The sequence below is a fragment of the Quercus lobata genome, chromosome 8 (genome assembly GCF_001633185.2).
Source record: "Quercus lobata isolate SW786 chromosome 8, ValleyOak3.0 Primary Assembly, whole genome shotgun sequence".
Lineage (NCBI taxonomy): Eukaryota > Viridiplantae > Streptophyta > Magnoliopsida > Fagales > Fagaceae > Quercus > Quercus lobata.
In genome coordinates this window covers 41,966,156-41,982,078 of record NC_044911.1, presented here as the reverse complement: position 1 = coordinate 41,982,078, position 15,923 = coordinate 41,966,156, and the positions used below count along the sequence as shown (strand labels likewise).

General features: G+C 34.1%; 1 protein-coding gene across 1 annotated transcript; it reads right to left on the bottom strand.

The window, feature by feature from the left end:
- Positions 1-2,077: 2,077 nt before the first annotated feature.
- Positions 2,078-15,611, bottom strand: LOC115956891. Its single transcript, XM_031075162.1, has 5 exons — positions 15,141-15,611; positions 14,073-14,963; positions 13,750-14,030; positions 2,315-2,385; positions 2,078-2,268 (listed from the first exon to the last, which is right to left on the bottom strand). The coding sequence occupies exons 1-5, from the start codon at positions 15,609-15,611 to the stop codon at positions 2,078-2,080; spliced, it is 1,905 nt and encodes a 634-aa protein (XP_030931022.1).
- Positions 15,612-15,923: the final 312 nt, after the last annotated feature.

Sequence of the window (15,923 nt, the reverse complement as noted above, 5' to 3'; positions counted from 1 at the left end):
GTAAAGAATTTATTTCTAGATGAATGTTATATTTTTGTTGAACTATATTATTTTGAATGTGGGTTGAAGACTTTGAAGTGTATGCACTGCTTTTTGGGATGTAAAAAAAATTATTTCTAGATGGATGTTATATTTAATATTATGCAGGTTGAATTGGGTTGTGTTACATTTGTGTCAACCCAACACGACTCGTTTATTAAGTATGTCAAATGGGTTGGGTCAGATCAACTTGCCTTATTAACAGGTTGGGTTAGGGTTGAAGGATCTTGACACGATTATTAAATGAGTCGGATTAGAGTTGAGCCATTTAGTCGAATACCCCTATCTCGACACGACACGAACCCGACACGCTAACTCGAACTGACACCCCATAGGTGTTGAAAAATATACAACCACATTAACTGTTATAACTATAACAAAATTTCACTATTATATTTTCAATGTTCAAAACACAGAAATAATAAAAGAAGATATTATCTCTGAACTTTATTTGCACCAGTTTTCATATAAAAATTAGCAAGCATCCGCAGAATTGTATTCATGGCAATATAAGCATACCCATTATTTGAGCCCACAAACACGGATCAAGTGTTTTTTTTTTTTTTTTAATAACCAACTAATTTAGATATTTAATACCTAGGCAAAAATGCAAAACTGACCCTCTAACTTTCAATCTTTTTCATTTCAGTCCTCTAATTTTCAGTTTTGTCATTTCAGTCCTCTAACTTTCAATTGTTGTCAATTTGGTATTCTATTAAGGGCAAAACTTAGGTACAGTATCTTACGTACAGTACCTTAGGTTCCCTATTTAAAATTTTGACACCTGTTCAATTTAATAAACCAAATAAACGGCGTTAAAAGTAAATTTTCTTTTCTTCCTTCTTCCTTCCTTTTGGTGTTCCTGCAAACGTTTTCTCTTCCAAACTCACAACCTTTCTCTTCCAAACCACCCATGACCCTTCTCTTCCAAACCCAAAACCCATATTTCCTTCTTCCTTCTTTTTCCTGTACCTAGAAACGGCTTCTCTTCCAAACCCAAAACCTTTCTCTTCCAAACCCAAAACCCAAAAAAGAAAAAGAAAAAGAAAAAAATCTCATATCTCTCTCTCTCGGTGTGTTTTGGATCCACTGATGGTTTGATGGGAGGGTCTATGAAGGTGTTGATTATGTCGTCTAATGCATTGAAAATCAATGCTGGCATTGATGGCTCTACTTTTCTCTTTGTTGATTGTAAAGAATTTGAAGATGATGATCTTATGAAGGATGGGGTTTGGGACGTTGTTTTTGAAGGTGGGGTGGTTGAAGTGGAAATGGGTTGTGTAGTTTTTGTTGTTGGAGCTTTTCTGATTTATGATTCTTTCTTCTCTCTCTCTCGGTGTGTGTGTGTAAGTGTATCTGTTTCCTCTTTTTTTTTTTTTTTTTCCTGATCTATGATTCTTTCTTTTCTGATCTATGATTTTTTCTTCTTTTTTGATCTATGATTCTGTGGAATTTGAACAGATCAGATCTGATTGGATCTGATTGTAGCTTCAAGTTCAAGTGCCATTTTTTTTGTTTAAAACCTAGTAGATCTGGCTTTTATTTTTTGATCTTTCCTGTTTGGTTACTGAGAAAATGATGAAGAAGGGTCCCTTTTTTTGGTTTGAAACCCAGTAGAAAATGAGGCAATTGGAGATTTGAAACTGTGGGTTCTCGCAGTACAGGAAAAAAAAGGAAGAAGGAAAAAAGAAAAAAATTTTAAGCCGTGGGTTAACGCCGTTTATTTGGTTTATTAAATTGAACAGGTGTCAAAATTTTAAATAGGGAACCTAAGGTACTGTACCTAAGTTTTGCCCTTCTATTAAACTCCAGTTATGTCTTGCCGTTAGTTGAGCCAAAACGACATCGTTTTGGCTTTTTTTTTTTTTTTTTTTTAATTAATAAATTTCAGAATTAAAAAAAAAAAAAAAAAAATTGAGGGTCAATTCCGATGGCTTTTGTGGAATCTTGAACATCCTTAACAGCATTCAATTCATCACCACCACAAGGAGTAGCTGATTCCTTCCTTGGCGACACACAGTCTCCGATTTCGGCTTCTTTATCCGACGGTTTCAGATCCTCCTCCTCCATTATCACTGTTATTGCAATGTCCACCTCTTGCTGTGATTCCAATGACACACTCTTTTGGTGAAGAAGAAGTTTCAGTCTTTTCAAGCTGTTCACTTTCGATTTCATTGTTCTCAACCGTACCCAAACTTTTCTCACCCTCCATTTTCCTCTTCGTTGTACCTACAATCATAAAACGATGAGGTGTTAGGGAGATTTAGATTTTTACATGAGCGAGCTTTTCTCGGGATAGAGACACCAATAATTTCATCAGTGACTTTCCAGGTACCTGACCTTCCTCTGCAACAAAAAGAAACAAAATTCACATACATGCACACAAATACATACATAAATTCATAGCAATCTCGTATAAAGTACATACCAGGTGAGTCTCGGAGACTATTGCTTTTGTGATGTCGTCTCGGAGACTATTGACCCACAATTTTTTTTAATAAAATTTTCTTTAAATTCTGAATTTTTTTTTTTTTTTTAAAAGAAGCCAAAACGACGTTGTTTTGGCTCAATTAATGATAGGACATAACTGAAGTTTAACGGAGTACCAAATTGACAACAATTGAAAATTAGAAGATTGAAATGACAAAATTGAAAGTTAAAGAACTGAAATGAAAAAGACTGAAAGTTAAAGGGTCAGTTTTGCATTTTTGCCTAATACCTATTTAGCTTTAGGTGATAAACATTTTATCTCAAATATCAAAACAACAAGAATTAGATTAGACTTGCCTGGTAGGTACCATAGACTTGAGCTTCTGCTTCACTTTTCATCCACCGATTATTTCATAACTAGGCCATCTAACTTTATCTCCGTAACCAAAGATAATATAGTTTATAAACAGAGATAAAACGTATTTTTCTATCACTGACTACTGACACACAACAACAAAATACCCAAGTCATTAATCAACTAAGATTATAGAATATATTCATAATGGTGTTCACCAAAACGTTTTCCATAGAATCAACAATATAAATTATAATTTGTGTTGCAATCTTGGATATGTTGTCATGTTTGCCATTATAAACAATTTATACATTTATAGCAATTTCAATAATCATGTACTAGTCAGTTAGCCAGAAAATTTAATTTATATATATAGAGAGTTCTCTAATTTATCAAATTTATATTTATATAGTCATATCATATTTTCCGTAAACATTATATCGTCTCAAATTGTTGTTCCTAAGAACAATAATTGAAAAATAAATTGAATTTCATTACATTCAACATATCATATAAATTATTAAAATTCACATAAACTAGAATTTACCATAAAATTAGAGGACAATAGAGAGATATTACCTCAATGATACTTCAAAGTAGTCTCATAACATTAGAAGCAAATTACTGTCAATTCATATATGTTTTTAGAATTTAGATGGCGGGGTTGAGACGTGAATCAAGTCACTGTCTTGAGACGATACACATGTCTACGGGGTTTATGGTGTAGCAGACTAAAACATTGTGCGTGCTGTCTCTGGGATACAACAATCTAACCATTTTTGCTGATTATCCTTCAAGCTTACATCTTTTGTAGGATAGGAAGCTAGTATGGTTGTATACATAAAAAGGTTTTGATCATTACATTTATGTTATATATATTTGGCAAGCTCTAAAGTTGGTGATAAAAGGAGATAGCTAAACCGGAGATGGGTTTATATCTCTTCCACTTTTCTAGACCACCATATATATATTAGTTAAGGATCTTTCCTATTTGCTTCAAGGCCTAAATACAGGGAAATTAACTTCAGGAAATCAAAGCTAACGTTTAAAACAAATTAAAATCTATAACCCCTCTAACGTTCACAAAATATGCCAACGAAAAGTCTTCCTAATAAAGCTAAGGAATTGCCAAAAAAAAAAAAAAACCGAATTGTCATTAATATAAGAAAACCTATATGTTAATGAACAAAATTAATCTTATATTATTTTTCACTTAATGACCATTTAATCAAAAACATATTTTTGTAACTTGCTTAAGAGAGTGTGTTATGTATAGTATAACTTGCTCCACTCTTTCTTAAAAGTTACCATGACTCTTGAGTGGAGTTATGGTATGCCTTTGTATTAGACTTTTTTTCCCTTTTCCTGTGTGTGTTTGTTTTAAAAAAAAAGAATAGGTAATTGTTTCACATTATTTAAGAGAGTGTATTGTATGTAATATAACTTGCTCCTTCCTCCCTTAAAAGTTACCATGAATTTTGAATGGAGTTATGGTGTGTGTTTGTTTCTTAAAAAAAAAAAAAATTATAAAAATAATCCAACAGTGTGAAATGAGCATTTTGAGGATGGTAGTAGTTCTTGTGCACATGAGTTTTCTTCTTCCTCTTCCAAATTTTTTTTTCTCCTATTTTTTTTTCCTTGGTCGATGCTTGATAGCCTGCATCGCAGCTGGTATAGTAAAAGGAAAAAAGAAGAGTAAATTAAGCTTAGCATATTTGGTCATATTTTTTTACGTGCGTTAAAAGTGAACACATGGTGAATATCTCAAATGGGATTAATTCAAAATTCTAACTATGAGATATTCACATGTGAGATATTCATGATATTTGAGGGTATTAATTTTTATTCAACAATGAGTTTAACAATGAATTAACCCCACCACCGCTGGTATAAAACATGGAATTCAAATTGTATTTAAAATATTAGATTTAGAATAGCCAACTATAATACTTTCTAACTGAAACAACCTCCTGAAATATCTAGTACAATTCACATAGACACACAAATCTGAAAAGAAACCGACTTGAAAGCCCAACCTAACTGAGAAGGAAGAAGCCTCTAAGACTTTAATATATGTAAAAACTACATAGTGTGCCTATAAAATTTAAAACACCATAAATTAGTTGTCATATATACATACGTACAATATTCAGAGGATGACCGTCGGGTGGTGGACGTGCATGGCGACGTGGTGGTGAATGTTGGCAATGTGGTGATGATGATTGTGACTGGTGGCATGGTGGTGATGGTGGTGGTGGTGATGGTGACTGTTGTCGGAGTGATGATGATGTTTGTGACTGTGGTCGGGAAGTACTGGTGGTAGTACGTTGCTTCTGGGAACATGGTGCTGTTGGCTCATCTTTGCCTCCTTCGTCTTTGTGTCCACCCTCACCACCACCTTCTCTGTCATCGCTTTCTTTGTCCTCGCTCCTCCGTCGTTCTTGCTAGATTTTTTAGAGCAAGCAAATATGACCACCGATATAATTTAGAGGGTCATGATGATAATCATGCCCAACAACAACAGAATACCTGGATGTGCACCGACTAGAACACCAAAATCTCTCGCCATTCTTGGGATTTCAATTCTCTTTTGCATAGCCGTCGACTTGTATACCGTGTATTGTTTAAGTTTATTTTAAACCAAACTCTTTTAGCAAAAGGATATATATCAAGTGGTAATTAATTGTTCAAGATAGTTTATTTTAATTAAAACTTTATTGCATAAATTTTAAGAAATTAAAAATCCTATTCCAACTAAGATACTAATACCGAAAATTCTAAGATTTTTTTACTAAACTCCAACTAAAATTCTATTGCAAACAATTCAAAAAAGTTAAATTAAAATTTAATTATTTTGATAATCTATCATAATTTTGCATTTTATAAAGTGTTACACACTGCATATGTTTGTCATGTCAGCTCATTAATTATTAGTTATTATTAAGATAAATATTTTATTATTAGGTGAAACTCCATTAAAGTTTCAAGTAATTAATTCAATATTTATTAAGATAACTTTGATAATATTATATATTTTCCTTCTTTAACATACATAAAATCTTGTGACCTAATTTTCATAATTAGAGAATTTGAGAGATAAAAAATCATAAAATAGTAGAGGGAAAGCTAATAAGAACAATTAAGCTTGATTTCTATTTTTAAAAATTGCTACAATTTGGTGAAGTCACTTAATTCACTACAACAAAATATATTTTTAGTGACGAAAATATTCGTCACTAAGAGTCTAGTTTTTCGTCGCTAAGGACCTTTAGCAATGAAATCTATTAATTAGAGATGAAATTCATTTTGTCCCTAAAACTCAGTTGACGAAAGTCCTGGCAACGAAAAATTTCGTCACTAAAAGTTTGATTTGTTTTAAAAAAAATTTTAGTGACGAAAACGTTTCGTCACTAAAAGTCCGATTTGTTTAAAAAAGAAAATTTTAGCAATGAAAACATTTCGTTGCTAAATGTTTATTTGCTAAAACACTATTCAGCTACGAAAATATTTTGTCGCCAAAAACACTTTAGTTTATTAAATCATATTTAGTGACGAATAATTTCATCTCTAAAACTATTTTCGAGTACGTATAGTGATGAAAAAGTTCGTCACTAAAACTATTTTTAAGAAAATCCAGGCATATATAATGACGAAAATTTTCGTTACTAAAACCATTTCTTACAAAATTTTGCTACATTTAGCAATGAAATATTTCATCACTAAAGCAATTTTTTGTTGCAATATTTGTGACGGAAAAATTCGTCGCTAAAACTTATTTTTTGTTTTTATTTTTTTCATAGCTTTGATATTAACCTGTAACTTGTCATTGTAGGGGCCTTTTTTGTGTATTGTGTGTTGGGTTGGGCTGCTTCCTGCGGTAATAGGCCCGAATGTTTCTGAGTATGGGAGTTGGGGCAAGTCCAATTGTAACTCAACTTGGGCCGGTTTGTGCACAAACTTATGCCTTGTCTGCCAGGAGTAGGCTTACAACAAGTAGAACTGTTTCAAATGAGTTACGGCGGACAGATATAATGATAATAGCTAAAACAGAGTATTCTGACTATTTAAATAAATGGCTAAGTAATCTCTACTTATAAAACATGATTACAGTCGTGACAATGTCATTCACAGAGAAAGTAAAGGAGAAAGAAAATAATATGAACTAATCGAGAATGGGTATAAATCAAGTTTTAAGTTCGGTCTGCTGAAGCAAAGCCAAAGAGGGGAGAATGCCTCTTCTCAATGCAAATAATCTCCCAGGAAAAGATCCTGCCGTGGGGATTAATGGCTTTGAGAGAGTCGGACCTGAATGGTTATTGCCCAAAACGAGTCCTTGTTACGTTTTGGAAGAGAGCAGGATTTGAAAGGGGAGAGAGGGAAAATGACCTATTGGTGCATGTCCATTGTATTACCTCTCATTCTTTTCTCCATTTCCTCTCTTTTCTTCTTTGTTTTCTTTCTTATCTTTTTTTCTTTTCTTTTCTTTTACTCTAATTTTCTTTTTACTCCCAGAATGCTCTATTTTTGGGTCCCGTTTTCAGGGCACGACAAGGGCCCTTTTATAGTGCCTGTCGTGACCAATGTTTTACTACTTTGCCCCTTAACTGCCTTTGTTTGGTCTGGGCGTACTTGCAACCACCAAGTCTGTGCGACATTCACCCTTGCTAGACAAATGCAGGTTTGTTTCATTCCTCAGTCTACCGTTGCACTTCTTTCCTGCCACAATATAAATGTTTTCTCTCTCTTTTTCTCAAGGCATGCACCCAACGGTTCCCCCCTCAAACTTACCTTTTTTGGGTGGTCTGTCATCCCAGCAGGACGTACCTCCCAAAAGGGCTTGGGTAGGAGCCGCAAAATAAATCTTTTCCCCTCTCCCCACCACCAAACCATACCCCTTTTACCTCTTACCTCTGGCCCATGGCCCCACCACGTCCTATATTGGCTGGGTACAGGCTGGTGGTGCCTAGGCCCTGCGTGTGCTTCCCTTTCAGATATGTCCAAGAGTCTGCCTGCTGCTCATACGTTTGCCGTGATCTGGAGACTCTCCGTCTGTGTCTTCTGATCTTTTATGTGGGTTTTTCTTTGGTTTCTCACTCCATTCAAGAGCTGGGCTTTGTCTGGTGATGGGCCTTGCATTTCTTTGGTCCACTCTTGATACTCTTGATTTTCTTTATTTCTTGCAACGTTGAACTGTTATTCCTTCCGTAATAACTTAATCCTACTCGACCTTTTTTGGGCCAACCGCTTATTCCTTTTCTCAGTGGCTTGTCACAAACACTGTTTTGCTTTTACTTATGGGCTCCTATGTCCCTTTGGGCGTCTATGGCCCGATTGCTTTCTTTGGGTTTCTTCGGCCCGTTTTGCTAATTCCACACTCTCATGGGCTTTTTACTAACTTCATTGGGCTTCCCAGGCCCAATAACCTTATTCTTATCCTTGGGGTTCATGAGCCCGCCATAAACCTCTTACTCTCTTAATTTGCATTGCCTTGGGCCTGCGACAACCCTTTCTTGTTTTTCTACCTCATACACTGCTCATGGGATGCTATTTCTTTCTTTCTTGGCTTCTTTGAGCCTGCTTGCCTCTTCAAGACCTATTTGTTTATTTGTTGGGCCTGTGATCCATTATTCCTACCGCTTGGGCCTAATGGGTTTTTGCTATCTATTTTGTCAATTCTTTGTTGCCCTCATTATTGGGCTTTCTTTCTGTCTACCTGGGCTTCCACAAATGGCCCTCAACAGTCATTACATTATTAAAACCTCACATTTGAATAACACATTTATTTCAACAACACATTTATAAAAAAACGGTCCATACATTCCACAAGTAAAAAATAAAACAAGTATCCAATTCAAGCTCCTTCCATACAATAATTGTTTGCAACACATATAATAACACAAGATGTTTTATAACAATACAAAAAGTGTAGCATAATATAATTAGAACCAACAGAAGATGTCCTCATATGTCTTCAAGTAATACCAAAAGTAAATCCCCTAAAAGTCACCAATAAGAAATCTGCACAAATAAAAAAACAATACTACATTAAAATCGTAAAGTAAAAACATTAACTATGTTATAAGAAATGTTTCTAACAATGCATTAAGAGTAGCCACACCAATGAATTAAAATCACAACTCCTAATATATAAGTTGTAGAAAGCAAATATAGATTTTCAAGTGTAAATAATACAATTAATTTCAAATAATGCATAAAAAAAAGTAGTCACACCATGTAGTGCAGGTCAATTGATAAAATAAAGTACTAACCAATAAGTGTTTTAACTTGAAGATGAACCACCCCTATAGGTAAGAGCGTCATCATAACCCTTGCTCCTCAAAAAGTTAAAAATATTCTTTTGGATCTATTCTTGCTTAGCTTGCGCCTCTTGGTCCCTAGCTCGCTCCTCTTTGAGCTCAATTATCTCACTTTCTAGAAGATGGATATATTCCACCAAGGAATTAGATGAGGAGGTGCTTACTAGAGAAGAGGAATGTATCATGCCAAGTACTTTTATAATACTAGACTTCTTCTTAAAAACCAAGTTTGAGATCTCCTCTTATGTAGGGGGAATTACATTAGGATATTGACAATGATCCTCTTGCACTTTGAGAATAGTTTCCTATCATTTGAAAGAGAGAAAGAAAGAAACAATCACAATTTTAATACTACATAAGTTATAGGTTTACAAATATGATAGGAATAGAATGATACACATACATATGTCGCTTCATCCTCATGGTGTATCCACATGTTTGTCTTTGGATTGAAATGAACATCTTTGAAGATTTTTGCCAATTCAGGAACTTGACTACTATTATTATTTGTCTAATTAATTAACATTTGAGTGTTAAATAGATATGGTTAATTAATCACAACATGTAATATACTAAGGTTTAAGAAAATGAAAAAACATGCACCTCCTCATCAACCCTAATAGCAAGTGCCTTTGTCTCGCATTTATGTTTGCCTGAAGTTTTATTAGATTATGTATAAAACAATATACATTTACTTCATCTAAGTATTAATCTAATCGTTTGACAACATAATATAGTAAACATTGGATAATAATAATATATGCATAAATAATTTACCAACCATTTCTCGTTGGTCCATTTTCCATCAATAAGTCCAGTCCATTGCTCAAGTGTAGCATTCTTTTGTAGGTGGCTTCTTGCATAGTCAGCACCATGAGATTATACGAGCTTTTTATAAGCTTGATGCAACTTGTTGGAGCTGCAACTCAATAATCTTCCACATTTTGTATTTAATATTTTCGTTACCTAGTTGAAATCTCCTTGTAGCTCAAATTGATCCTGTAAAATGAAGTGTATATGTATTATAAAAATATTATTATATGAATTTAATATGCTTATGACGACGAGTTAGACGTTATCAATGTAAATTTACCATGATATTTTAAAGCATTACATCTCTAGTAGCAGCAACATCAACATTTTTCCATTTTTTCATGTTGTAATTGGACAAATTATTTTGCACTTGTACGCCAATTTGATTGACAAGTTTGCACGCATTCTTTCCAACAGGAGCATCATACTTTATAGCTATACGTACTGGCAGCTTACCACTTTTTTCAACAAGTGCTCATACTGCTATACCATGTGTTGTTCCACAAGTATTTCTACTAGTAGATCTTATTTAGACATTATCAATTTTAAAAAATTATACATTCTATGTACATTATAGCTAAATTAAATGAAGTATAATCTCAATAGTAAAGACAGGGTGCAGTTGTAATTAAGTATGTTCTATGTAATTACTAGTCGTGCTAGTTAATGCGTCGGTAGCCTGCACCTCTGCACCAGAAGAATTTTGGATGGGAGGATTTGCTTCAGGATGTGTTTTCGTAGATTGGATTGTAGATTGGACCACTAGGATAAATGTCTCACCTTGCGAGCATGTAAGTCGTCCTGGTGCCATCTATAACTAACAAATATACATATAATGAACAACAAAGTCATTACAAATAATGAAACAATAAAGTTATTATCTAATGTAATAATTCTAATAACAATAACATCTATTGTAGCAAACAATGCATCATACTTTGTAGCTATACGTACTGGCAGCTTATCATTTTTTTCAACAAGTGCCCGTACTGCTATACCACGTGTTGTTCTACAGGTATTTCTACTAGTAGATCCTATTTAGATATTATCAATGTTAAAAAATCATACATTTTATGTACATTATAGCTAAATTAAATGAAGTATTATCTCAATAGTAAAGACAGGGTGCAGTTGTAATTAAGTATGTTCTATGTAATTATCAGTCGTGCTAGTTAATGTGTCGGTAGCCTACGCCTCCGTACTAGAAGAATTTTGGACGGGAGGATTTGCTTCAGGAGGTGTTTCCGTAGATTGGACCATCAGGATAGATGTCTCACCTTACGAGCATGTAAGTCGTCTTGGTGCCATCTATAACTAACAAACATACATATAATGAACAACAAAATCATTACAAATAATGGAACAATAAAGTTATTATCTAATGCAATAATTCTAATAACAATAACATCTATTGTAGCAAAAAATACATCACATTTATAGTACCTTATGGATTAAAGAATTAGATGACTTATCATCATTGTCATCATCACTAATAGGTGGCACATAATCATCATCTACCACAACACTAACTTTAGTTTTTTTTTTCCCTTTTGCACAATTGGACTGACCAGAATCTTTTAGAGAAGTTGAGATGTGCTCAATCCCAAAGCATTAATTCTCTCTTGGTTTTGCCTCATTCTATCCAATCTTGTCATCTCATACTTCGAGATATTATGAGTGTATTTGGCTTTTTTGGGCATTTTTTGGAACTATGTATTGACATTAAAGATAAGTACAATTGCAATTAACTTAACATATCATAGTCCACATCATTATCCATATTAAGCAATTCACAAGCGCAAAATTTGAACACAATTGTTACTAACTCAACACAACAAATGACCACATCAATATCCATATCAAGTTCAAGATAAGTACAAAACAAATACGTATAATTACTACTAACTTTACATATCATTGTCCACACCATTATCCATATCAAGCAATTCACAAGTGCAAAATTTGAACACAATTGCTACTAACTCAACATAACAAATGACCACATCAATATCCATATCAAGTTCAAGATAAATACAAAACAGATAAGTACAATTATTACTAACTTTACATATCATAATCCATATCAAGATCAATATCAGGTATGCCATGCTCTTCATTTTGATTAGCATCTCTTGAAGTCCACATTCAGGAACAACCTCAGTTTTAACATCACCCATACAATACTCAATAATATTGTCTTCAACATTGATAGGGACAACATCAACAATCGCTTCTTGTTGGAATGCGTCACTGTCTTCTGTATTATCATTGGATTTTCCACCCCTAACTTCTGGGACATCAAACAATCCCTTATGTTGGATGCATTGCACAATTTTCTAAGGTTCACCTAATTTGGTATCTTGAAGGTAGAAAACTTGTTTCGCTTGACTAGGAAGTATAAAAGGGTTATTTTGATACCACTGACTTGTAACATCAATGCTTGTGTAGTGTGCATCGGTTCTTATTGTTCTCCTCCAACCATTGGTACCAGTATTATATCATTCACACTGGAACAAAACAACTTTATGGCAAAACATATACTCTAATTCCCAAATTTTGCACACATGACCATAGAAGTCGTTCATTTCTCCCTCATGGTCCCCTTGGATACATACACTACTGTTTTGGGTTACACAACGATTGTCTAGGTCCCTTGTATAGAACTTTACACCATGGACCATACAAACTGTGTATTCCTTCACATGCGACTTAGGACTATTTGCTAATGACCATAACTGTCTAGTAGCTTCTAATAACTTGTTAACTTTCAATCTATTCATCTATAATGACATTCAACAAGTGATATTAATTAGTAATAAGCAATGATAAAACTATTTAAATGTCTAATTTTATTAATGTGTGATTAAATTTCAAATGTCTTACACGTTCCCTGAACCACTTGGAAAACTCTTGTCGTTGGATTTGAGTTATGACTTCTCTAGTATGATTATGTAATGTGCTTTTGTGTTCACTATTAAAAATAAGATGATTTATTTTCAGTTAAGCGTTTCAGATAATATTCAAAACTTGATCAAACAATATATGCATATGAAATCACATACTTTAAATAAGACTTTAGCTGAGGACTATTGTACAACAAGTACTAATGAGCAGTATCAAGCAATGCACGAGACAAGTTGCCATCATTTCGCCTACCACCTGTAGGTCGGGTAGTCTGTGAAAAAACTATCAATCATTCGCTAGATTCACCAAAATCTTCATTTCTTTCTCTTCAATTATGCACAGTTTCGATCCCATCAATATACAGAGACCAATTGTTAATACATTCTTTAAGAATATAAGCCTCTGTAATCGAACCTTCTGATTTAGCTCAGTTGGAAACGTATCTTTTCAATTTTCCAAGGTATCTACGAGGAAAAAATACGCACAGTATGTGATTTTATACCACATGGGAAAGATACAATTGACGGATGCATCAAAGGATCTAATTACCTTTCAATTGGGTACATCCATCAATATTGTACCGGTCCTCCTAGAATAGCTTCTCGAGGCAAGTAAACAGCAAGGTGGACCATAACATCAAAGAATGCTAGAGAAAAGAATCTCTCAAGCTTGCATAGTATATGAATTATAAGTTCTTCTAGTTTTTCCAATTCACTCCACTTTAGGGTCCTTGAGTATAAGTCTTGGAAGAAGTTGTCCAACTCAAATAATACAATACTAATGTCTTTATCTGCAAACCCTTGCAACCCAATTGTAAGAATTTGTTGTAGTAGCACATGACAGTCGTGGCTTTTCAAACAAGATAATTTACCATTTTTTGCATTCACTAACCTTGATATGTTGGCTGCATAACCATCTGGATACTTGACTGATTTCAAAAAGTCATAAAAATCATCTCTTTTATTGGGGCTTAATGAAAAGAAAGCCCGAGACTTGTCATATAATCCATCAGGACGTTGTTTCAAATGCAATGTGTGCCTAAAGTTCATGTTTTGCAAGTCTATCCGTGCCTTGTCAGTGTCCTTGTTTTTCCCCTCAATGCCGAATAAAGTACCGTAAGTACTTTCACTAATGTTCTTCTCCACATGCATGGCATCAATATTGTGCTTAAACTTCTTATTTTTTCAGTATGTGAGCTTGTACAAAATACTTACCTTTAGCCAATTTGACTCTCCAATGAGTTGTCTCTTCTTGTTACTTGAATGTTTTCCTAAAATTATATTTGGCATTCTATTTAGCTGTTTTTGTATCTTTCCCACTGGTAACTCTAAAGATCTATTCCCTTTCTCTAATAAACCATTATATAACTGACTATGTCTCCAATGATGTTCCATAGGCAAATAAGCTTGATGGTTAATGAATCTAATTTTACTTTCCAAAGCTTCTGAATATGGTTCATCGTTACAAGTGTAACAAGAATGATAACCCTTTGTCCACCACTCAAACACGTTACCAAATTCAAAATAGTCATGTATTGTCCACAACAAAGTTACACGTATCTGAAAATGCTTTTTACTATAAGCATCATAAGTTTCTACACCTTCTTCCCATAACTCCTTCAACTTATCAACCAATAATTTCAAGTAAATATCAATCTCATTTTCTAGTTGATAGGGACCAGGAATAAGTAAGGACAACATAAAATATGGCTCATTCATAACCAACCAAGGCGGTAGGTTATAGGGGATAAGTATGACAGACCATATGCTATAGTTATTGTTCATATTCTCAAAAGGGTTAAATCCATCTGTAGCCAACCCCAACCTTAAATTGCGAGATTCGAGGGCAAAATCATGATGTTGCAAATCAAACTCATTCCACTCCTTACTATCAGTCGGATGCCTCATTATCCCATCATCTACACGTTTGTCTATATACAATCTCATGTCCTTAGCTCTTTGGCCTGACATGTATAATCTCCTCAATTTCGATGTTAACGGGAAGTAACGCAATACCTTATGAGAAATCTTCTTACCTTGGGTATGTGTATCCTTGTACCTAGGCGCCTCACACACTGGATATTTATCAAGGTTTTCATTGTCCTTCTAAAATAGTGCACAATCATTTTTGCATGCATCTATATGCTTGTATGGCATGCTCAAGTCACGTAATATCTTCTTTGCTTCTTAAGTTGACCTTGGAACCACGTTACCTTTTGGTAAAACCTTTGTCAGCAATTCTAGCATCATGTCAAGTCCCTTATTACTTAAGTTGGTCATTACCTTTACATTCAACATCTCAATAACAAACTTCAAGATACTATAATCAGTGCAACCCAGATACAACTCACGCTTTGCATCTTCCTCAAATTTGTCAAAATTACACACTTCCTCATCTTCAGTTGCATTTCTTGGTTCCCCTCTAATTTGGTCACTTACCAAGGCATTGATACCATCCATATGATCATCATCTGACATTTCATTATCATGAGTGTTCTCGTTCAATACATGAGGTTCTCCATGATTATACCAATTAATGTAAGATTGCATAATCTCACGATGAAGCAAATGGATACGAATAGTATGAAGAGATTGTCGATAGCAATTCACACAGTGAATACACGAATACAGAATATTACCACTCAAGTCTACAACCGCCCTTGAAAAATTAATAAATGCATTGACCCCTTCAATATATGGATGGCTTAATCTGCCATCTGGTATCTTACCCATTGTCATCCAACTTTTATCCATGTTTGACCACAATTGCAAGGTGAATGCTACTTTAGTAAAATAAGGACAACTCATGCATAATGTATTCTAACATCTAAGTCTATAAACTATTTAGATAAAGTTCTATCTCATTCATGAATGCACAAGTCTATATTAATACTTAAACAAATATACATTGCACAATCAAACACTCTCAATATCAATTTATAGTACCTTATAACACCATGCAAGCTACCCGCTTGCTCTAACACAACAACCCACCACAATACCAATTATCAACATCACAATATAAAACGTTTACAAGTATTGAAAAAAATGTTAATATAATCATAC